Genomic DNA, 23,660 nt, shown 5'->3' with positions numbered 1-23,660 from the left:
AATTATTGATATTTTAACATAATTATGTTAAATTCATGACCCGGATTTTTATTATTTTTCCAAACAAAATTTGAATTAAAAGAAATCTAAAATTCGATCAATGAAGATAATTTAGGTTAAAATTTACTATTTTTTGAGCAAAGCTCGAGTACAAAGAAAAATAAAAACTAAATCGAACGGGAATTCAGCTAGCAGTACACATTGGGACTTAATTGAAATTTTAAGGGAAAATCAAAGTATTTCATTAAATAGTTATCAACATTCTTAACCCAATGGTTCCACCCCATCCAACTCTCTCAGCAACAAAATTTTACTCTATCAAATATGCCTGTGCCTGATATTACAGTCAGATACAGAGTTCACGAAAAACCCCAAAATAGCACCTTCTAAAATTAAAGTGAATTAAAAATAAAATAAAATTGGTGCATCTACAACTAAATTATATTCTAGAAGGCAACAGGGCTGAACAATACAAAATATACAGATGCCGCAGGAAACACTGTACATGTGCATTTCTAAGGTTTGTTGCACTGTATATTTTCTTTTCCCCTTTTTCATTTACAACAAGGGCTTTTGATGACAGGTTGTAGGAAAATGCACAAAAAGGAGAGAGTTTGTGTACATCTCACCTTGTTTTTAAAGAGGTTCGAGTGCTCCGCTTTTTAGTCTTTCCATCCGCGCTTGAAGCCCGGACAATGCCTTCTCGTCCATGGGAAGTATGCCGCCTTGTGCCGGATTCTCGATAGCGGGATGATCTAGTGGACGAGTCTGAGTAGAGAGTCCGAGATTTAAGCTGTCATTCACGGACATCAAAGGCCGGGTTCCGTAATCTATGTTCCCAGCAGCTGCTGCTAGTTGCATACTCTTCATCCTTTCTCTGATTGCATCCAATGTGCCACTGGTTACTGCAGTTCCAACAATAGCTTCCCTGGTAAATCCTTCTTTTAAAGTATATGAACAAGCAATAATCAAAAGGAAAGGCAACAGCAAATTACCCCCACTCATAACTCTCTCATTTCTTTGGTCTGCCAATGCATTTTCCGAGCCAAGAACTCTTGTATTTATGGCATTACCAGCCCTGTTATCTTCAGTATATGATGGTGGCAAAGTGAAATTCGTTGGGTCAGATTTTGTATTTAATGATTTAGAATCATTTGCAGAGTTTGTATGTACTGGGGAAAGAGGGGCAAATTCAGGCGATGAAGCAGTAAGAGAAGCAGGGGGAGGGGTTGACATTGGCAAACTTGAAGGAGTCCTTCCTGCTGCAGCATTCTTCTCCATCTGCAATGTAAGTAAAACGCATAAGCAAGCATAACATCTGACTAGTAAATTTTACTCTGCAAGGGTAACAATACAAACCTGAGCTAAGCCATCTCTAATATAAGTGCGGAATGCCTCACTGGCATTTTGGAGCTGAGCAAATATATCAACCTAATACAAATATAAAAAAAAAATAAGTCTCCACAGTAATCTTAGCTACATTCAAGATGAACAATAGAAACTACATTAATTACCTTGGGGTATAGCTGAGTGATGCGATAAAGCTCATAGAGACCAATAGTGCATGTTTGCTTGTCACCAATTTTCTTGAATATTGCCGCAAGTTCTTGCTGTAAGAAGACAATTGTTGAATTCAAAGGGAGAAATTAGATTTAAAGAAGGAATAATCAATTTTAATAAACATCAAGGACAATCACAACTTTAGTAATAGACAAATATCAAGTATTGAAAATAATAACAATACTTTCAACTGGGCATCTGCAGAATTTGTCGCAGGTGCTGGATTGTTGGCTCCAGAATCACCCCAATGAGTTTGACCAGGGCTAGTTGATGTCAACATTCTTGCCGCAGCCAAAGTCTGTTAAATTAAAAATATGGGGTAGTTTAAAAAAGGTGTTGTCATACACAAACTTAAGAAAGTTGGAATAGTTCATTTATTAAATTTACTACTACCTCAAGATTGAGATCAATATAGGCAAGAATAATTGGCTGAGGCTTCATGTCTATGGGCACCAAAGATAGGTGACCCTTTATTGCAGCCCCACGAAGCTTGACAAGTTCGTGTAGAACAGTTTTTACCATTCGCAATGGTTTATCATCAGCTCCAGCTCTTAAATCAGAATCATGAAGGCAGAAACATCAGAGAACAGAAATAAATTTATCAATTCAAGACCAAGATAAAAATTAACAACATTCAACACAGAGGAAACAAAAAAGAAAAATATTGAGTTTAAGACGTGCCTTCTCCGGATTTCTTCCATCCCCAATTCTTGCAAGTACACATGGATGCTTTGAAGGATGCGGTCAAGATCAACATCATAGATAGTGCTTTGAAGAACCTGAATCCCAGAGAATGCAATTGATGATATCATGAAATTAAACTAGAGAACAACCAAATTCACACATGTATAGATGAATACATGAATGCCTATAGCAGAAAATGATAGAATATTCTCCAGCATAAGCAACAATTAGAAGGAATTTTTCTTATCAGTTTAAGTGACTGTACTCTGATGATTTCATTCAGTCTCTCGATACTGATGAGTATATATAAATTTTCCCTTTGTCTTCATGACCAAGTTCTCATATTTCGTCATCAATTACTAAGTAAAAAGTTTTAGCAATCCGTCCAGGTTTAACATCAGAAAATGAATACGTAGATGACCTTCTAGTTTAACATCACACACAATGCAAATGGTCTCCTCACAAGTATATGTGTTGCATAATTGATATGACAAAACTCTTGTTTGATGGATTACTAAGTTGGTGAATGCTAGTAGTGATTGTGGCAAGAAATCTTGTTCAAAATTTTCTAGGACATCAGATTGATCCAAAAAACAAAAAAGACAGAAAGAAGGAAAACCCCGACCATTTAATTGTCGATACGCATATGGCTACATGAAGAGATATTCTTGAACAAATTAATTTGTCAACAAAAACAAGAACTCAAGGGGAAATTATGTCGCTTTTGTGGATAATGACTCAGTGGCAGCTTGAAGCATTGGCACTCTATTCATGAATTCTTTCAGACTATGAATGTTCCTAGAAGCAACGAGAATGAATATTACCTTTGTGAGTTTAATAAGACATTTGACAACCAGATCAGAGAACTTCTGATTTCTTGCAGCAAAAGTTTCATTTGATGCAGGTGAAGGCCATCTTGAGGGATCTAGAGGACGCAAGAGATTAATCAGGACAACAAAGGATGAGGTTCGATCAGCATTATCCTGCATGTACAACCATCAGTTAGAACATAAGGAGGAAGCTACATAAATTTGAGGTAAAAACATAAGCACTTTAAAGCAGTTCAACCAGAATTTTAAGCATCAAGACATTCAAAGCTTTCAGAAGTTGGCTGCCATCATCCATATGGGGAACTCTTTCATCCAAAAGCCATAGTAGCAGTTCTGTGATAAGATTGTCAAGTGTGCTTTCCTTGACTGCATGTGCAAGTCTCTTATTTTGAAATGTCTGCAAAAAGCTCAAAAGAATCAGTATTTTGCAACAAAACATCCAGTAACACCAAGTTTCTTCACCAAAACAAGAAGATAAATTAATTTAACTTACTGCTTAGAACAGAGCAATAGAAAGAACTTCTTTTATGAAGGTAGAAAAAAAAAGAAAGAAAGATAAGATAAGATCCCCCAACCACAATCAGATTCTATTAAAAGGCTAAAAAAGAAAAGTTACTAGTACTTTAGATTGTAAATTTACCTGCATAAGCGTGTTTAGGACATATTTGCAAGATCTTGACGATGCTCCGGTCAAACTGAAGTCAAATGTTTTGGCTACCTATTACATTAAGAGAGACAAAGGAAAGGAATTAACGAAGGAGGAAAAAAGTGTTACTAACAAAAGTAACCCATTTAATCCTATACATAAGGAACTGAATGGTTGAGGAAAATTAATAATCATATCACAATGAAACTACAAAGTTGGATTGCCTTATTTGCCAAGCATGAAACGAGTCTATCTGCATCCTTTACTAGTTCATCCATCAAACTGCCTTCTGGGTCATTGGTGGCCTGTGTTAACTCATGGCAGACAACTTTCATTCCTTCAACAGACTGCAAAAATGTATCTGAAGCTCAGAACATGGCTCTCATTCAACATTTGGAACACAAAATTGACTTCAAACCACTCAAAATAATGAAAAACCATGTCAAGTGTGTTTCAAAATAACATGATAGAAGAACGTAAATGTTGATTTTGAAAAACAGATCTGGCAGAGGTACAATAAGCACATGAAAGATGGTGTATAGTTAAAGGCAGGAATTTAAAATGAGATCAGTATCTCCATAACCAACCTGATTACATTGACATACCACAGATAATATATTAAAAGTAATCTTTCATAACTCAAACAAGAAAAGTGTACCAACCTACTCAAGAGACTTCATCTGATTCTAAGACTAAGGTTATGTCAAAGGCATCCTACTAATTAGAATCAGAAATATGAAAACCAATGCTTAATACTAATAAACATAAAAGAAGATCCAGGCTCTATGAAATAGCCATCAGAGACACTAATTATTCGTTAATTCATTCCCATTAAACACATTCCTTAATTATATGCCAACCATTTCAAACCTAGATTTTTCTTCATTTTGATGGAACATCTCGAGCAATGAAAATTTAATATGGAAAGGAATTATTCACAAACTCAACAAATCAATGCAACATTGTGAATTCCATTCTAAAAAACTAATGTTAGCACACATAATTTTCAAATCAAGACTTTCTCTACATCTTCTGGATAGACAACTTTGACCCTTCTTACAAATAGGGTAGACATCATATTAAGAAAGAGAAAAAAGATTAACATTAGACAAAGTTAGGAACCTGCTCAGGGGAACCAAAAGATATGATATCCAAAGCTTCATTCCAGTTTGTGGGGCCAGTGACACCACCAAGCACACGAGGCATTAAATGTCTCTCCATGTTAAGGTCAGGCTGCCCATAGTTTTTCCTGAGTTTATAAAGACATTCAAAACAATGCAAGTGAGGAGATCAACATTAGTAAATCCATCATAGTGAAACCAAAATCCATGATCATAAAGATGACACAAAAAGGTGCTAAAAATCAATAAAACCTTGCAAATATTGACCCAGAAACAGATTGTGAAACTTCACCACTCTGCTCTGCTACGTCAGGCCTGGCAAACAAAAGGATACAAGGATTAAAAGTTGAACAATTGAAGTAAGCTACAAGATCTTTAGAACATTCAGCAACTAAGAAAATATTAGGAGGGCCTATCTAGTATTTACCATGTCAGCTATAGGCACTAAAAGAATTGTCACGTAAAATGAAATGGGGGAAAGATACCTTTTACTAATCTGACAGTTTTTGCCATTAAGCTGTAGTCCGACATTAAATTGACATGACCATTTTCAATAACGTGTCGCACACAGACTAATTTGAGCATACAGCTAACTTATAGGAAAGCTTACCAAATAATTTCTCCTCAGTTCTTACAAAGATAATTCAACAGGTTCAGAATTAAAGTTGACTGTTCAAATTAATATTGACAGCCACAATACACCCATCTGCTTTTACAGAAACTATACCAGAAATTGTAGAACATGGCACCACATTACACAAGACAAAACAAAATAAGAGTATGTAAAAGTATTTTGCGGACCATCATAATGTTTTTAAGAGGATTAAACAAACGATTGACCCTAACCAACAGCACAAGACTCATAGAGCAGAAACTAGTAGACATTATACGTAAACTTTGAGAACAGAAAAAGCCTAATGTTACTCTTCTAATTTTAATCATCATATCATAAAAATAAAAGAACAAAAGCATCAAGGAGCTGTGAGGTAAATCCTCACATCAAAAGGATAGAAGAAAGATACTCACGCATTTTCCCTTACAGAACGCCTTAGAGCAGCTCTTGCTTCACCAGGCCGGCCTTCCCTCCTTTTTTCCATCTCTCGGACCTGACATATCATATTACGTTTGAAAAGGATGAAACAGAAACATATAAAAGCAAAATATGCACTGACCTTCCACTTAAATCTATCATCTAGCATGCTTTTTTGAGCATCAGTTAGCTTCCCTACATATCTCCATATGTCCTCACCTACACAGATGAAAAAGCACTTCAACAATCACATAGCAGAAGCAAGAAGCATAGGAGGAATTCTAAACTGAAATGAGTTGAATAAGCAGCACAAGAAATAACTACAAAAGAGAACTCTTAAGATTAACATGTTTTTGTGCAATACAACATTATGATAATATAGGAGTTGCATTAAATCATGGCATACCAAGAATCTTATATCCAGTAGCTAGTGTATTTAGGGCAGCTTTCCTAATTTCACCATCTCGTTCTGCTGTCAAGCTTGCAACAATTTGCAATGATTTCAATTGACCACTTATCTGTTGTTAAGAGGCAAAAAGAGTTAATTATACTATAAGAATGTATCAGCCAGAGAGAGAGTCCAATTCTCTAACCTCAGCTCCATGATGATCAATTAAGAAACCAACAAGATCGACACACTCTATCCGAGTACGGTTGTTTTTAGAACGAAGACCCTCCAAAATATAAGGGTAACTTTTTGAGGCCGAATACATTTGAACTATTTGTTTTGCCAGCTCCCGCATTTTCTCTCGAACTTTCTCAATGTTATGTCCCACCTGCAATCATACTTAGAAATCAATATATTTGTCCAACATGCAGATATCAGTCCCATATGAGAGTCTTATTTAACCAAACCAAAACTAGAAAATTCTTGAGCTTGATTGATCGAACGCTTGAAACTCAGTATGATCTCACCCAAGCTTCAGTTTTCAAAACTTGAGGTCAACACAGAGAAAAAATCTAGCTACTCACTCTGAACTAGATTTGGCTCCATTATCATGGAGATAAGAGCACAAAGAAGATTGACTTCATGTTTTGTTTATATATTTGCATATTAGATATAAAATATACTATTGGAATATAAGTCAGTCAAAAGCTCAAGTAGGTTGGCAAGCTGCTCAAGCCAAGTATTACGATACTCAAACTTGGCCAGCTCAACTTGACAGTGAAACAGTTTAGTTTTGAGTATTCCATGATTCGAGTCCAAAAAGCTCACAAACACGCTTGGCTCACTTTCGCGAATGTGCCACATGCTTCTCAAAAGAATTTAAATCACCACCAAGCAACATTCTTTGAAATGCAGATATCTACACAGATAGAAAAATTCATGTAACTGAAGATCATGAACAAGACCTTCTCTATCAAGCATGGAAGAAATATGGCAGCTTCTGACTCAGTCAAAGCATATGCCTCACCCTTCAACGATTCAAAAAGTTCTGGAAGAAACTCCAACACCTATTAAATGCAAACCAAAACATCATTATATCACAAACTGCCCATTATTTATCAACTCTACAGGAGAAATAAAGAAAATGAAGCATTAATAAAGAAAGAAAACAAAATTTACCTTCAACAGGCATGTTGTGTTAGATTTACAAAACTGCAAAACGAACCACCTCAAAAGTATGTCCAGAACTTCAATTATTTCCTTCCCAATGGAAGGGAGTGCCTGCAATTATTTTGAGAAGATTGAGATAAGAAAAGTATTCACATAACCCCAAAAATAGCTTTTAACAAGAATGTAATTATGGAAAAACCTTTTGTAACATCTCAAGACCATCAACTTGCTTCTTGAAATCTGTGCTCAATAAGCGCCTATGTAGATCCTCTCTGAAATACTTCATCATATCATTCTGCAATAGAGATGCATACCATGCATCGCTTGCGAATCAATACTAATTAATGGGAAAGCAAATCATTATAAGCAAAGGTCTACAAAAACAAACCTCAAGATCTTGGATCTGTTCAATCCGCGGCTCTTCAAACTTAAACCTTCTTACCACCATTCTCTCCCTTTCCTCCTGTGATAAAGGCCAAAGAAAACATCATAAGAATGCAGATGGTTATGCACCAAATAAGTGTGAATACTTATATACATATGCTCCAAACAAGTATCAAATTAATAAATCACCCAACCTTACCTTGTTTGAATCCTTGACGTTCAACAAAGCCTGGGACTGGACAGCTATGTCTTGAACAGACAACATGGTTTCTGGTCTCAACGCCTTTGTTGGGATGGCTCTCTTCAAAGCCACATAAAAACAAGATGATTAATAGCCTTCCAATGAAAGAGCAACAAACCCAAGCAATCAAAACCTACCGAAGTTACAGCTCTATTTCCATGCTTTGTGACACCATTGGAAGTAGACTTTACAACCTTTGCGTTGGTTTTTGATGCTAGTCCAGTAGAAACTCCTTTGGATGATTCAAGTGATTCTGAGAGATACAAAAACAGATTAGTATATAGAAAGATTGGGATTTGGGAGGGAGAGGAATGGGAGATGGAAAAAACAAGGCGAAGCAAACAAAAGCACACCTTGGAAAGACCCATAAGGTTTTATCCGCTCAAGGATAAGAGCTAAAGCTGGCCCTTGTATATCTTTAAGATTCTTTTCAATCTGATAAGATGCAATACACAAAAGCTAAGATGCTCAGGCATTACTCTAAACACAAATGAATAACAAAATCATACAGTCAAATACAACAAAAAAATTAAATTCAAACAGCAACATAATTTAGGTAGACATACTATTTCCTGTCCACTAACTCTTAAAATTTCACCAATGCATCCCTCCGCTGCTTTGCGAACATCTGATGATTTATCCTAAGATGGATTTCAGCGATGCAGATATGTTAAAAATGACTCGGAAACAAATATAGGAAGAGGAAACACGAAATATTTATCTATTCAACAAAAACTTACCATCATGGCAGTGGCAGCTGATTTGAGTAGATGCACACCATCAGAAAATTCACTAAGTCCAGACAGTTGCCTAGATGACCAATCAAAAAGATCTTTACGTCCTTCCGCCCCAAGCTTAGTGTCTATTAGTGCTGAAGTGATGTAAGGAACCTAAAACAAAAAAATTACTTTAGATACCTAACAACAAAGCTAATGAAAACTACCAGAATAAAATTAGATAAACAGTTACCATTTTATCAAAATGAACAGCAGCATTCCAAGCATCTAAAGTAGACAAAGTGCTCTCTCTCATATGCTTCTTATTGTCACCAAGGCATTTCAAAATATCAGATAGAATTCCCTGCAACGAACAAATTCATGCATGAATTCATTCTTCAAAACAATAAACATAAACAAGATCTTTTAACTAATAAATAGTGTCCACAAACCTTGCTTGCCTTCTCGACGGCTGGTCCCAATGCAGATGCAACACCACCAATGGTAGTCAAGGTGGCCATAACCAAATTTTTGTTGCTATCATATAGCCGCCCCCTAAGAGCACCAAATAGTTCTCCTGGAGTCAAATAACCCACTGATCAGAATGCTTACCAGAACAGAAAATATGCTGGAGCAGAATAAACAACAAAGATGGTCCCCAATTAGTCCAGAAAAGTTCTCAAAGCCATATCATACCAGTTCCAGTAGGTTGAATGCGCTTGTTAGCTTCTTCCAAAATTTTATTGACAGCTTCAATAGACTCCAAACGAACCTAGAATGGATAAACAACATGGTAAAACACCATAAATTCAAATTAAGGGAATGATCATGCATCAGCATGCACTACAAACACAAGAATAGAGAATGCCAACATGATCAGACATATTGATAGCAATAGTGCAGTACCTTCCAATCAGGACTTTCCAAGCTCTTTAACAGGGTAGGAGTGATCTTTCCACTAATATCTTCACGTGGCAGACCATCAAGTCCACCAACTGACAAAGATGTGGATTCCAACGCCTTGACAGTTTTCTTTGGAATGGCAGAAGTACCCTGAACAGCAATACATAAAATACAATCAGTATCTGGGTCACTTATCCTTAAACTTGGTATGTAGTAGAATTTTGAGACACACACAACATGTGTGTCCATACATACATTTTTTTACAAATTAGTAATCAAAAAATACCCAAGAGATAACAGGATAACAGCAGATAAAAGTATGGGAAAAATGAGAGAAAGAGAAATAGAAAGGATATTGCTTTACTGTCCAGAACTTATTTCATTTTTAATAATTTTTTTAAGGGTACTATGGTATTCAATGATTCAAGATTACTACGTCAGAATTTAGTTGGTCTATCAACTTAACCAATCAGTGGCTTAACACTATAGTGTACATACCTCAAATGGATTTTTTTCATATTCAGCATCGAGGGCACTAAGTAATGCAGGTTTGACATCCGTAAGAAACCCCTTGATATCTGTGAGAAAAGGAAATTTCATAGAATGTTCAATTACAAACTAAAGTCAGATAGACAATCTATACAGAACAATTCCAGGTCATCAGTCATCACCTGGACCAACAAACTTATGTAAAGCACCCAAAACCTTAATTGTAGCATTTCGGGTGGCTGCAGCACTGGACTGCAGTCCAGTATCTTTACAGAGATCAATTAGATCCTGCAATGAAATTAATATCATATAAATAAACCACGCTAACAGTTATATAAAAAATTATGAGTGACAAGAAAAAGAAATAGTTCAGATGAGTGAAAGACCTTCAATTTCAGATGTGATACACCAAAGTCGTCAACAGCCGAGACCATCCACAACAAACCCTCACTAAGAACCTTGGGATTCTTATGTTCTTTCATGATTTTATAAAGCTACAAAAGTAATTATTTAATACATTATTCAAGTGACAGCAAAACAAAACTAGAAAACAAATGTAACAGAAGAGAATAATCTCAATCTCTGCTTCGGTAAATGCTCAATCGACTGAACTGATAGCAAAATAGAACTAATGATCACAACATGCTATTTGAACTTCACTTACCCTTTCAAAAACAAATCCGGGACCTACTGACTCAGAAAAAGTGGTGAGGCACTTCATAGCATGAGCACGAGTCTTGATATCTGCCACTCTTTCACTTATACCTGTCAATTAGGCAAAATAAAAACAGGTAACCTAATGTCGGACTGAATGAGATTTAAGTTCGTCACAAGATAGAAAAAATTTAGGCACAAAAACAAGCCTACAAGCAAACTGATAGCAGAAGGACAACCACAACACATTTTGAAAGCCAGTTGTTTGAAAAACGGTATGGGGGCATGTCTCAACCTACAACTCACCAAGAAGGCAAAGCACAACACATTTCTTTGGTAATTTTGATGCAGTAGAGGCCAGATAAGTGACAATTTCAATAACTTGTTGCTGGACCTGCATTGTTCAATTTAAAAGTCTTGATATTTCCCACTATTAAGAGAAAAGGGGAGAGATATAGAGAAGTTAAAGAAGAAAAACTGCCATCTAAAACTGCATATATCTTTGATATACCTGAACATTTTTCTCATTCCAACCAGGGACAGCACAAAGTAAACGAATCAAAATCTCCACAGACTTATCAAGGTCCTGTATACCTTCAACCTGTTGTTTCAGTAAGGATATGGCTGCAATCAGAGAAGTTTGGGTACCCCAGTCAGAAAATTCAGTTGACATAAAATAACTCTAACTAGCAAAAAACCATTCCAAGACTACCAAAGAAACAATAAATGAAGCACTTAACCCATAAACTAGCTAATTTTAACTAGACCATTCGGCTCAAGAAATTATATTAGTAAAGGCCATGACTAATAACTCATGAATTAAAAATACATAAACCCAAAAAATAAAAGACAACAGTTAAGACATATATTTGGAATTTATGGGTCCTAATTTCAAGGGCTTCACGTCTTTTCCATAACTACCTCCTTTTGGATGCCATGTCTGTAATAAACCTCATAACTAACACAATAGCCTAAGAAAATCAGAAACCCAAATAAAACCTCTTGCAAAGCAGATGATAAATGAGTTTATCCTGATGGCAATTCTGAAGAAATTTAGCAGAAGCTTCTGCTGAATGAAAAGTAACATAAGAAATTCAGAATTACATGGTTGAAGATCAGATTAGCGAGTTAGACCCAAACCAACCGGAGGAACCATATTGTACCTTGTGCTGCAATATTCTCCATCCTTGTCATAGAATTTTAGATATTATTTACAAATCTTAGAGAACAACATTTTAGTCAAAGACCTAACACTCTGTACAGAACCACTGTTACTGGTAGGAAAAGATCATAACCTTCTCACTTTCAGCACTGAATTTAAAAGCAACAATGCATAAATATAAATATCATTGAACTAGTGACATGCTTAATTATTTCAAATAATTTTGAAATAAGAAAATGATAATATATTTAAAATTATTTATTCACTTAGCATACAAATATTATAATTTAAAACATAGAGTTAAGCATCTTCTATATCCAAAGATACCCAACAAAAGAAAGGAAAAAAAAAAGGGCATGATAAAGTTATAATCAAGTTAAAGAATAGAAGATATAAACTTATATTAGAATATAAAAGTTTGAAATTATTTGACAACCACAGAAATGTACTAGAAAGCAACAATTAAAATTCAAAGATAACTTGTATTATACTTTCTTATGTAAAATAGCACTATTATCACCCAAGTTTAAAGAGAGAATTAGAGGAGAAAATATAGACATTTATCTTTTGAAACTAATAATAGCAATTCTAGCTAGTAAATAATACAGCAACCTTATATGAACCCTTGTTTCCCTATTTTATTATCTAATTGAATGAATAGCAGTCCAATTGTTTTCAAAAGATTCAATTTTTTAAAGCATTCTTTTAATGTTTTAAAAGAAACTCTATAAAGAAAATTACAGCTCAATACAGTCCCGGCTAAAAAAAAATTGGATTCTTTCTCTTCTCTAGTTCAAGAAATAATAACAAAGCAAGAAAAAGAAATAAATCCATCAAGTTCAATGATTAATAGAATATGAAGGGATAGAAATCAAAGGGGAAAAAAAAACTAAAAGACATTAGTTGCCTGTATCAATATGATACAAGCACCTCTTCTAATAATGAAAATCTGAGAGTATGCTTTCAGTTATTATTTATGAGCACTCCTAATTACACATAGTAGCCGACTCTATATGTATTTAAATATAATATAAGATATAATTATATTATATATAATATATATAGATATAGATATATGATTTGCATGATTATGAATTCGCAACGTAACAACTATCTATAACCTTCGGTACATTCCATCTCATATCAAATACACCATCAAATCTATTAACTATAGACATGCAAACAGTCAAGAGGATGTTACAAACAAAAAAACCAACCTTCAAGACGTTCCTTCCATACAGCACTCTTCAATTGAGAAACAGTATCTGCCTGTATGAGGGAACCTAATCTGCTTTCAATCTCTTCAAGACTCATTTCTGCTGGCTGTAATTGTCAGACAAATTAAAAGTAAAGATATTAAGATCTTTCAAGCTATTGCAGTAATGACAATCAGAAAAAGCTTTAACAGATAAGTATACCTCAATGTCTTCAGGTGCTTCAGTCAATTTTGCTGTTTCTGGCCGCCCAGCTCCTTCTACCTTTTTATTGTTGCCTGACTTCACTGAAGCCCCTTTCTTGTTGGCAGGCTGATAAACAGTTCAAAATTTCAATTGGTGTGACACTAGAACAATTTTCAAGAAACCAAATAACTACATAATTAAAGCTTACTGCTACAGGAACAGGTCTCTTCCCACTAAGCATGCTCGCTGCTGATCTCCTAACAAATGAGCCTTCTGAAACCTGCATAGACACAATAGACTAAAACATCATAAGCTTGTGATCCATGATGGAATTTTCTCAATTCTTTAGCATGACAGACAAGACAACCAAAAAAAGAATAAGAAATAGTACTTACATAGAAGTTGGATATAAATCGTGCAAAATGCAAGTGTCAATATAAATCATCCTAATTCATAACTAATAATCTTATTAAAATAATAAACAAAATAAGCCGTATCTTCATCCTTTTGTAGTATTTTCATATCAGATCAACTTATCTATTCTGGCAGTAAGGTGTTTATTCTCATTTGATTATGGTTAACCTTTCCGGCATTTATAGAACATAGAAGTAAATAATCAAATATAAACATCATAAACTGTATCTTCAGCCTTTTGTAGTATTTTCAACTTATCGATACTGTCATTAAGGTGTTTTTCTCATCATAATTGGCTTTTCTGGCATTCTTTGTAGAATGTAAAACTGAACAATTTTCCACATGCAGATTACAAAAGGAAACATGGTAAAAGAGAACTTAAGTCACCGTATGTCAATAAAGACATCATCAAGCATTTCTTTTATTTTGTAATACAAAAAATTGTACAAAAATAACATGATCAATATGCCCAGAGATGCCTTTGTAAAGTTAACCATGTAAATATTAAGCATTTATACTTCCAATCATCCATGTGTGATCACCAAAAATCAGAAGACTCCTTTCTGACATTCATCTAACTCAACACTTTCATCTTGCTTTGTGAATATTTATAAGATCTTCTGCATATACTTCAAGGCTTACCAGCCATGCTAGATAGTATGCCACAAATAGGTTTTATCCTAACTTCTATTATAATGCTCCTAGCAAAATTGATGCTCACTAAGGTCACAGATCTAAGTAATGTCAGGAAGAATGTATCATTTAGTTACAGACAGCAAATAAATAACACTGGATAGTATCATGTGTAAAAATCATCAAGAGTGCACTCACCTCCGTAGAAGACACACCTCCACCTGAATTTTGAACAGCAGCTGAAAAATCATGATAAATTGTAAGAAACCAAGACATAATACCTGTTAAAAAGTGTTCCAAGAATTCCAACACTAAATGCAATGGTCAGCATGCACAGAAAACCTTACACACCTGAACTAGTATTAGCAGACACAGCAGCACCAGATCCAGCAATCATTTCAGAGAGCTTCTTTTTTCTAACATCATCAAGTTTCTCCAATGACCTCTCTAATGGCCTCATACCGACAGACTAAGAGAGAATAAGTATGGGACAAATTATATTGGGGTAAAATATCTGAGCTTATGGAATTGAAGAAAGGATAACACGATAAGTGAAAATATTACCTTAGCAACAGCTGCCAAAGCTGAAAAGGCTGCGTCTCTCACATCTGGGGTCCCATCATTAAGACACTGCAATCCAATTTCATAGCATGCTGATGGTTAGAGCAGTATATAAAGTGTTAAGAAGCTATAAGAGCATTAACTTATACTTAAACACTGAACATGTAAGTTTTATTTATAAGTTCTCTGAACATGTACACAATCACATAATGGAATTCTTCAAAAGGTTCTCAGCATTTCTCTTTTTTCCTTAATTCCTACTGCATTTCTTTTCTCCCAGTGGGAAAGGGAAGGGACCCAGCATGGAGACTCCGATCAATATGAAGCACAAATAGATAAAAATTGTCAGGATTAAAGTGTTCTTGCCTAGAATATGCATTATTCAAAGGAACGCTGTACTGACCTCCATACAGATTGAGACATAATCCTTATGCACCTTCAGAATAACAGCCTTATTACTTGTTTCAATACAGAATGTGACCCAGTTCAAAGTTAATGAACGCACAAGTGGAACTTTGTTTTTTGTTGCAGTTTTAACATCTGCAAGAAACATCATGTATTAAACAATTATAGCATTTACAGTCACCACCTAACCAGGGTCAGTGTAAGTAAACAATTATATTTTGAAAGCAAAATATAGTTGTAAACCGTAGTCAGAAACTGCACCATAAGACAGGGAACAAACTCAAAAAAGAGAATCAAAATGTGATTTCATAGGAAGTAGAAAAAACAATATAAGTTCTCTTTCCAGATAACAACAACTTCGAAAATTAGTGATTAGGTTAAATAGGAACTTGCCTTCCACAATGTCCGCCAGATTTAAGCATCCTGCTTTGTGCATTGCTTGAAGTGTTTGTGTGAGTGACTCGGTCAAAGCAGGTTTTTTCTCTTTCAATTTTTCCTATTCAAGAAGAAAATGTCCATACAAGAAATAACTTTATTTTAAACCCCTAATACATCCATAAATGATCAAATCTATATATGGAACAAAATAAACAATAAATCAATATCAGAGCTGGATGACCCTTAATAGCATGAACTTTTACATAAAAGTGCAACTTGTTTTCAGAGGAGAGGACTAAAGCAACTCAACTAATGCACAGACAAACATTGTACTGTCAGTTTCACCTAAAGAATTAAAATTTCACAACCAAATGACTTGATGAAAATAAAAATGAAGCAAGAGAGTAAAACGACACAAGTAAAGCAGATTTAAAGAAACAAAAAAAGGCATACTTCGAAAACAGACAAGAAGAAACACGGTATGGAGTTACATGCATTCATGAATAATTAAGTTCTATTGCACTTACAAGTAAAACTGTCAATAAAAAGCGTGAACTGCCAGCAAAATGAGTTCGCAATCCCCGTGCAAGATTCCCAACAGCTTGGATTGCTTCAACTGCAACAGCTATGTTTACATCTGTAACAAGCTGCAGGCAGAAACACAACTTGGGCAAATCGAATACCAAAAGCATAGCAGAACATAAAGGTTAAAAGTTGGAGGAGAGTTTGACATGCAGAGGTAAGACACAAAGACATAGTATGCATCCATTACTATCAACATAACCCTATACTCAAAAATGCTTCACAACCACAGGTAGCAGTCACACTAATCATCAAGTAAATAACAAAAAAAAAAAAAATTTGAATCCAGGTTCCACTTCAGAATGAGATAGAAAAAGATTAAGGAACCTCCTACACGAAGGGAAAAAGAAAAAGGATTTAGACAAAAAGTAGCGAAAATGGTAGAGCATTCATGCAGACATGATGTCATCCTCAGACAAGTAAAACATGTATGATGACACCATGATTGAATGTGATAAAAAAGATAAATAAACCTGTTATGTAGTAAAACAGGAACACAAACAAAAGGGTTTTGATTGGAATGTAGTGAAAATGGTATTATTCATGCAGACAAAACACCAAGACAGTGTTCAACCACTATTTTGACTGAATTTTGATTGAAGCAAACTGGCCTTCCCCCATTATGAGGGATTTGAAAAAATGAGAGCAGATTAATAACCTTTTTCAATGTCCGACAAACTTCTGTAAAATCACCGGGTGCTATCTTTTTAGTTGATGCAAGCTTGGTTAGTTCAGCCACAGCCTCCTTTCTTTCTGACCACTTGGTAGCTTTCTACAAGACAGAGACAAAGTTTCAATAAACAGAAGAGATAGTCAGCAGCTCAGAAATTCCAATTTGAGAATCACTAATATCAAAAGGAAGAGAAGAACTAAATACGTGGTACAGTTTGTCAAAATAATATCAGATACAGGGAGAGTACTAACCACTCCATCCCAAAATCCAGACTTCTCCAGAGGAGTTAATATATCAACAGGATCAACAAGCTCATATTCATCTATTTCCTGAGGCGCTGACAATACAGATATACAAGCCAAAGTATGAGATTAGCCTTATTAAGAAAATATAAAAAAAATGCAATCCAAAGTTCAAAATGAAATACATACTATTATCTGCAGATTCTTCAACAGGGCCAGGGCCTGCAGCTTCAGAAACAGCTTCATGTTCTGGCTCCCTGTCTTGCTCAGATCTAAAAAAGATAATGAAGAGCTTAAAATAGGACAAAAAAATTTGTAAACTAAATTACAAACTCATAAATCGTTAAAAACATGCAGATACAACTGTTGTAGGGATATGCATTAAATCAGCTGTAACAGACACAAGAACACATGAAACTTCACTACAATATTCAAATTGTGTCTCTCCAATTGAATTTTCTCATTCATTTTCATGCACATATACGACTGTGACAGATAAAATTGTAAAAAAGCACCAACAATTCAATTACTTATTTGAATATCTCAAAAGATAAATACATTTTTACCAATCCCTGGAAGTAATCTCTAAAATTTTGAAGCTGTACCAAAGTCATTCTAATATGTGAACCCTATTTTGCCACATGTTCAATATTTGAATTCTTAATATGAGCTCAAAATGGCCCCTACTAGTTGATGTTTAAGCATTATTTTTATGTCTTTTCGTCATAAGCTGCATTTTTTTTTTTTGTGTTTATGGCAACCAGAGTTAAGATTGCTTTGGCAACTTCAACAACTTAAAAGAAATGCCACATGACTCATTCAAAGTACTTTTATTCAGTTATCCTGCATTAAAGCAGTACTTCATTCTTCTTCATTTCCCTGATTTGCCCTTTGCTCCAACTGATACCACCTAAGCTCAAATACATGCTCAAAGAAATGAAAGCACAACACTTCTCTAAATACATGCATAATTACAACAAAGCACAATTTTAAACTCAAGCATATTTAGCACAGTGCAAAATTGCAGAAGGGCTTCTAAACATGGAATTTACCTTATCTTCCGTGATGGCTTGGCCGTGCCCGTTACATTCACAAGCTCAGCCTCTAGCTCTTTTTTCTTAAAAGGCAGAAAGAAAAAAAAAATTATTTCAATATAACAGGAAAAGGGCATCCGCAGAGCAGATTAAACTTAATACTATTGTACCATAGTGTCACGCATCTTCTCAAACAGTATTGACTTGACAGGATCCTTTCCAATCCAACGACAGAGCTCAAGAGTCAGTCCTTTGGAGGATGCACGGACATTTTGGTCTTGATGGTCAAAAAGTTCAGGAAGCATCTTCAGGATTCTTTTAGGAGGGACAACTTTGGCTCCAAATTCACTAATTGCAAACAGACAATAAGAAGCTGCAGAGGAACAAGTAATAGACTTAATGCATGGTTTGCATTGAGGGGATCTCATATACGAACCTTAAGGCTTGAAACATGACATCTATTGCGGGCACCACTGCTTTGGCAACTTTATTCTTTATGGCCTTCTCCATTGAATCCTATGGTTACCACAAAAACATGTAAAGGGGTCACCAGAACATCTCTCCTATACCAAATAAAACCAATTACAGAAAAAATGAGATGCATAAAGACTCGGACAACAACGCAGCTTAAAGAACCCAAAATCCAGAAATATGAAACACTTTCTCCAGGAAGACAAGGACATCTAGAAATACTTGGGCCCCGATATATGAGAGAGATAAGCATTGGGCATTGCTGTGTGCAGACCGGTCTCACAACCCCTGTACAATAAGCATAAATTTCTCTCGTTTGGCAAAAGAAACCAAACAGTTTCAAATGCCCCAACAGAAACCAAAGAAAAATAGAGATAAAGCAAAATGTAGGTAAACAGACCTTTCCATAATTACAAAAGAAGAAAAGAAGTCGTACTTGAAGCTCTAATCATGCACTGCAATATCAGAACTTGCAAATATACATAAACACTAAGATTATATCCATCACAGAGTGTCAGGCCAAAAACCTTTCCTAGTTCCTTTCAACCTTCATAGAACGATGCATATTAAGCAACTTCAGATTTGTCCAACAACAGAGTCCTAATGCCCTGCAACTTAGTTTAGAACTATAGAAAACAACCCTGTAGCCCCAACATGAGGAGAGGAAATTGCATGTTTACTTAGAGGAGAAAATGAGGAAAAGAAAAAAGGAAATGTAGCTCAAAAAGGTTAAGTCTCATTTGTATTCGATACTCCAATGAATGTCCAATAATATGTATCTTGTTTGTTACAGGTATGTTTAATTGTATCAACTCTATTGATTTGAGATAGTATTCTAAACAATTTAGATCCATTCTGTAGGAATCATCTCTAATCATATTCTATAAACTCTTTCATCAGCTTAGTTTCTTTCTATTACCTAACTGGCAAATATTTTTCTTTTCAGAGAAAAGGGGGAAGGAGAAGAAGGTGGAACATATTACTATTGAAGGTATATTAGTACAGAGCATACTAGCAATTGGGCACACGCAAATGCATACAAACCGTAATTTTATTTTCATAAAAGTAGTTATCTGATATGTACAATATTTAGAAAATATTGCATACTTTGAATAACAACAACTTAGAATAAATAATTTAAATAAAAACAACTTAGAATAGATAATAGTACTATCTATACTAATATAAGAATAAAAGAAAATATATAATAAAAATTAAAATTGAATGCCATATATGCAAAATTGGGAAAGTATAATATCATGTAAAAAGTGGTTGAGCAAACAAAATTACAACAATATAGATAATACCGATTACTAAGTCTGGTGTTACCTCTAGCTAGGTATTCTCATTATGTAAACTGAGTTTATATTCATTAGGTATTCTCAATTGATGCGTATTTCAAATTTCAAATGTTCACAAAAGTACTTTACTGCCCTTAAAAATAAAGAAAAGCCAATCAACTGTCAGGTCAAATTAGTCCAAATATACTTAAACCACATCTAGAATGTTCCATATAGGATAATTAAACTGAGGACTTCAACATTTCACTGTTCACTCTCCCATTCTTTGCTACTCTTTGTCAAGTTGCAGAGAAAATTGTAAAGCAAAAGTTGTTGCCAGTAAAAACAGATCATATAAGAAGATATGTTAATTTTTTGTCATTAACTTACTATTTTTTTCTTCCTCATCTCTGATGGAATGATTTTTTTCTAGCCAGGCACTGTTATTCCATTTTCACCTAACTTTTCACTGTGCACGTGATCAAGTTAATCCTACATTGCACTTTTTTTGCTTTTCTTTTTTTAAATATTGGTTGTTTGTTAAATCAAATCACTGATTGAGTTTTTGTTCCCTTACCAAATGGTGGCCGGTTTGCTTGTAAGTCAATCCTTCAACAGATTTGAAGATAAATCACAATTTTCAGATACATTGCCATTTCCTAATTCTTTTATTCTTAAACATGTTTGGTTGTTTACATATTTGAGAATGCTATTGACATTTTTAACTATTCTAGAATGTATGATGAGTACAATTTTAATTTTTTTGTCAATAATCTAGCATTATTTTACCTTTAATTATTGTTATGAGTTTTACGAGTTATGTCAAAAAAATAAAACTCAATAACAAATTTTTATTGAAGAACTGATTAAACTTTCAAATTTTAATTTTCAAAACCATGTTAAAAGGTAAACATGAGATAAGACAAACTTTTCCCAACTATGTTTGGTGTAGCTTAATAATGTATATTTCAATTTATTAGTTTAATAAAAAAAATTATTATCACACGCATTTGTCTGTGTCCAATTGCTAGTAGAGAGCATATGAAAGGAATAAGCAAAGCTAGATTGTTTAAGGCATTGACCTACCAGTAACCAACCCATCAGAGCTTGATCCTTCAAAGCATTCATCCAAAGAAATTACTCTAGCCAAACCACTAACTTCTTGAGAGAAAGCAATTCAGCATAAAAACCAAAGGCAAAGCAATGCAGTAGCAGATGATCGGAATCCTCACTTAAGCACTCATAGCATCTTTTGTCCAGTGGAAAGAAGGAAGCAAAGTAAATAATGGAGTTCATTTCATTTTCAAGCTTCTCTCTCTCTCATTGTTGTCGAGCAGAAACTGGAAAGCATTTGGAATGAAAGAAATCTTCCCCAGCCCCCTCAAAACAGACACAAGTCCTGATTTTTGTTTGGTTCTTTTCCTTAAAAAGCTATTTTAGCAGTCACAATAATAGAGAACTAACACGAAACGAACCTTCTACAGACTCTATATTCTATTTTACCGTACAATAGAGAGGATAATTGTCTCTTCTATTCTCTTCTCTATTTTCCAAACCATTTGCATTACTAGACTCTCACTTCAAACTCCCAACAATATCATCTGTCATCATAATGGGTCAAAAATCCAAGTGAAGCAAATGTGGCTAACCACTTACCAACAAAATACCACCAATGAAGAGCAAAATGGTCTAGACTCAAGAGAAGCAGACCCATTCAAACAGGTCTGAAGAGGCCTTAATGAAATTTACTTATGCAACCTACAAAGAAGTTCACTTACTATCCAGCAAAACACTTTACGAGCCATTTAACTCAGCACTGCATCTCATAAAATACACATTTCAATCATCTGCCTTACTAAATTTTGGCATCGTTAGACCCTCTCCTAAACCACAAATATGAAACATGCTGTAAGTCAAGATAAGTACAAAAGAAGTGAGAGTGTAAAACACATTTTACTGAGAGTTCTATTTTCATTTTCAGTTAACAACTATATAACAGAGAGTTCTAGCATGCTTAGGAAAAGGCAGAATGAGAACCCAACCTCAATCCAATAACATTTAACTCATTAAGGTTGGATTTGTTTATGCTTTTATACATTGTTGTAATATATCCAAGTCACTGTATGTAAGGCAAGAAACCTGAGCACATCTTAATCTATCCCACAGTAAATGAAGAATACCAATGCAGAGCAATGAGTCTAACAAATAAGGTATTACTCTTCTTTTCATGATATTTTCCTCCTTTTCTCTACTCCCCACTCTATCAAAATTTATCAAATATTAATTTGGATCACACAATAGCTTTAAAAGAAGTTTTTCGAAGACATTATCAAACATACCAGGAAAACATCAACAGCTTCCAATTCTACCCAGAGCATGAAGGCTGCCTGAGCCTTCTCAACTGTCTTAGGCCTACCAGTGAGACACTTCGCCACGATGGCATCGCACACTTCCTTCGCATACCTAACACCGGAACACTCAGAGATCAAAAATAGGAAGCAACCCCACAAAATGTAGATTTCAAAAAACACACCACATTTTCAGCAAAAAACAAGTTCAATAAAGAAAACGGCATCACCTTCCAGCATCAGCATCAGCCGCTTTTAAGAACGCAATCAAAGCATCCAACGCCTTCTCCTGCACCGGGGCATTCGAATCCGCCACCGTCTTTCTGAAAAACGGAGCTGTACATTTGAAAATCACAAAGATCCATCAAACAATTGAGTAATCAGATCTGCGCCGTTCACAACTAAAAAAAGAAAACCTAAGAAAATTATTTTTCAAAAATTTTAAAAAAAAAACTGACCGATTTCGCGGAGCCTCGAGTCCTTCGGATCCGTGATGGAATCGCATAGAGAAGCTAAGTCAATGTTAGCCTCGTTCCTTACTTTCCAATTCTTGTGCAACAACCGATCTTCCCATGGCAATTTCTTCGCCTCTTTCAATAATTTCTCTTCTTCAGAAGACATTTTTAATTCCTATTTCCTTCTATTAATCTAATCGATCTCCCCAAATGCAGAGCTCCAGATGTAAGAAAAAAGAGCTTCCTCTTTTTTCTTCTTGAATTTTCCTTCCTCTTCTTCTTTTTTTGAATTTTGCTTTTTGTTTCTCTGCCGAGTGCCAGTGCCGGCGAGAGAAGAAACAAAATGGTGTTTTCACTTTTTAAAAATCTAGTGCTGTGCGTAGCATATCATTATCACGAGGTTATTTGAATTGTACGTTTAAAACAACTTCTACCCCAAGCGCCATCAGGTCCTATTTTATTCCACGTCATCATTCCGGGCATCTCATAGACAGCTGCCGTTCAACTATTGGACCGTTCATAATACTCGCCCATTCAACGCGTGATATTCGCCACATCTCGCTTAGGTGTAGATGCGGGAGGGAGGTAAAAAAAAACTATTTTCTTTAAATTCAAAAATTAACGACAAAAAAACCAATACAAAAGGAGGCAACCTAAGGTTGGCTCCGGGTTTGCCAAAACCATATAATTATATTATTATATTATAAAAAATTTTAAAAATTAGGTGAAAAATATTTTTTTCGAAGGTGATTCCAACAATAAAATATTTTTTTCAATTTATTCAGACAAGGAAAAAAATATTAAAT

At 34.9% G+C, this 23,660-nt stretch overlaps 1 protein-coding gene across 2 annotated transcripts; it reads right to left on the bottom strand.

Moving 5' to 3' along the window:
• Nucleotides 1-212: 212 nt before the first annotated feature.
• On the bottom strand, nucleotides 213-23,227 carry MOR1 (ARM repeat superfamily protein). Of its 2 annotated transcripts, none has more exons than XM_018123441.2 (54): nucleotides 22,858-23,227; nucleotides 22,630-22,735; nucleotides 22,391-22,514; nucleotides 18,737-18,816; nucleotides 18,471-18,648; nucleotides 18,319-18,383; nucleotides 17,456-17,538; nucleotides 17,276-17,361; nucleotides 17,010-17,123; nucleotides 16,297-16,416; nucleotides 15,785-15,887; nucleotides 15,390-15,526; nucleotides 14,990-15,055; nucleotides 14,777-14,894; nucleotides 14,624-14,664; nucleotides 13,587-13,658; nucleotides 13,397-13,504; nucleotides 13,196-13,301; nucleotides 11,328-11,440; nucleotides 11,123-11,210; nucleotides 10,827-10,927; nucleotides 10,549-10,656; nucleotides 10,345-10,450; nucleotides 10,172-10,251; nucleotides 9,677-9,823; nucleotides 9,467-9,542; nucleotides 9,223-9,347; nucleotides 9,024-9,134; nucleotides 8,795-8,944; nucleotides 8,621-8,695; nucleotides 8,408-8,489; nucleotides 8,192-8,307; nucleotides 8,013-8,114; nucleotides 7,818-7,892; nucleotides 7,629-7,724; nucleotides 7,439-7,540; nucleotides 7,225-7,326; nucleotides 6,465-6,647; nucleotides 6,278-6,389; nucleotides 6,014-6,090; nucleotides 5,868-5,947; nucleotides 5,094-5,156; nucleotides 4,843-4,969; nucleotides 3,945-4,067; nucleotides 3,715-3,792; nucleotides 3,313-3,471; nucleotides 3,069-3,227; nucleotides 2,242-2,339; nucleotides 1,951-2,110; nucleotides 1,745-1,858; nucleotides 1,515-1,610; nucleotides 1,360-1,431; nucleotides 996-1,281; nucleotides 213-905 (listed from the first exon to the last, which is right to left on the bottom strand). In XM_018123441.2, exons 1-54 carry the CDS (start codon nucleotides 23,018-23,020, stop codon nucleotides 637-639), a joined length of 6,081 nt encoding a protein of 2,026 aa, XP_017978930.1. In that variant the 5' UTR covers nucleotides 23,021-23,227; the 3' UTR covers nucleotides 213-636. The 2 variants fall into 2 exon arrangements, with proteins under 2 accessions (XP_017978930.1, XP_007023097.2); XM_007023035.3 differs by having other exon boundaries at nucleotides 1,954-2,110.
• Nucleotides 23,228-23,660: the final 433 nt, after the last annotated feature.

The sequence above is a fragment of the Theobroma cacao genome, chromosome 6, assembly GCF_053813885.1.
Source record: "Theobroma cacao isolate CCN51 chromosome 6, ASM5381388v1, whole genome shotgun sequence".
Lineage (NCBI taxonomy): Eukaryota > Viridiplantae > Streptophyta > Magnoliopsida > Malvales > Malvaceae > Theobroma > Theobroma cacao.
The sequence above is the reverse complement of the archived record's forward strand: the minus strand, read 5'-3'. Positions and strand labels throughout refer to the sequence as shown.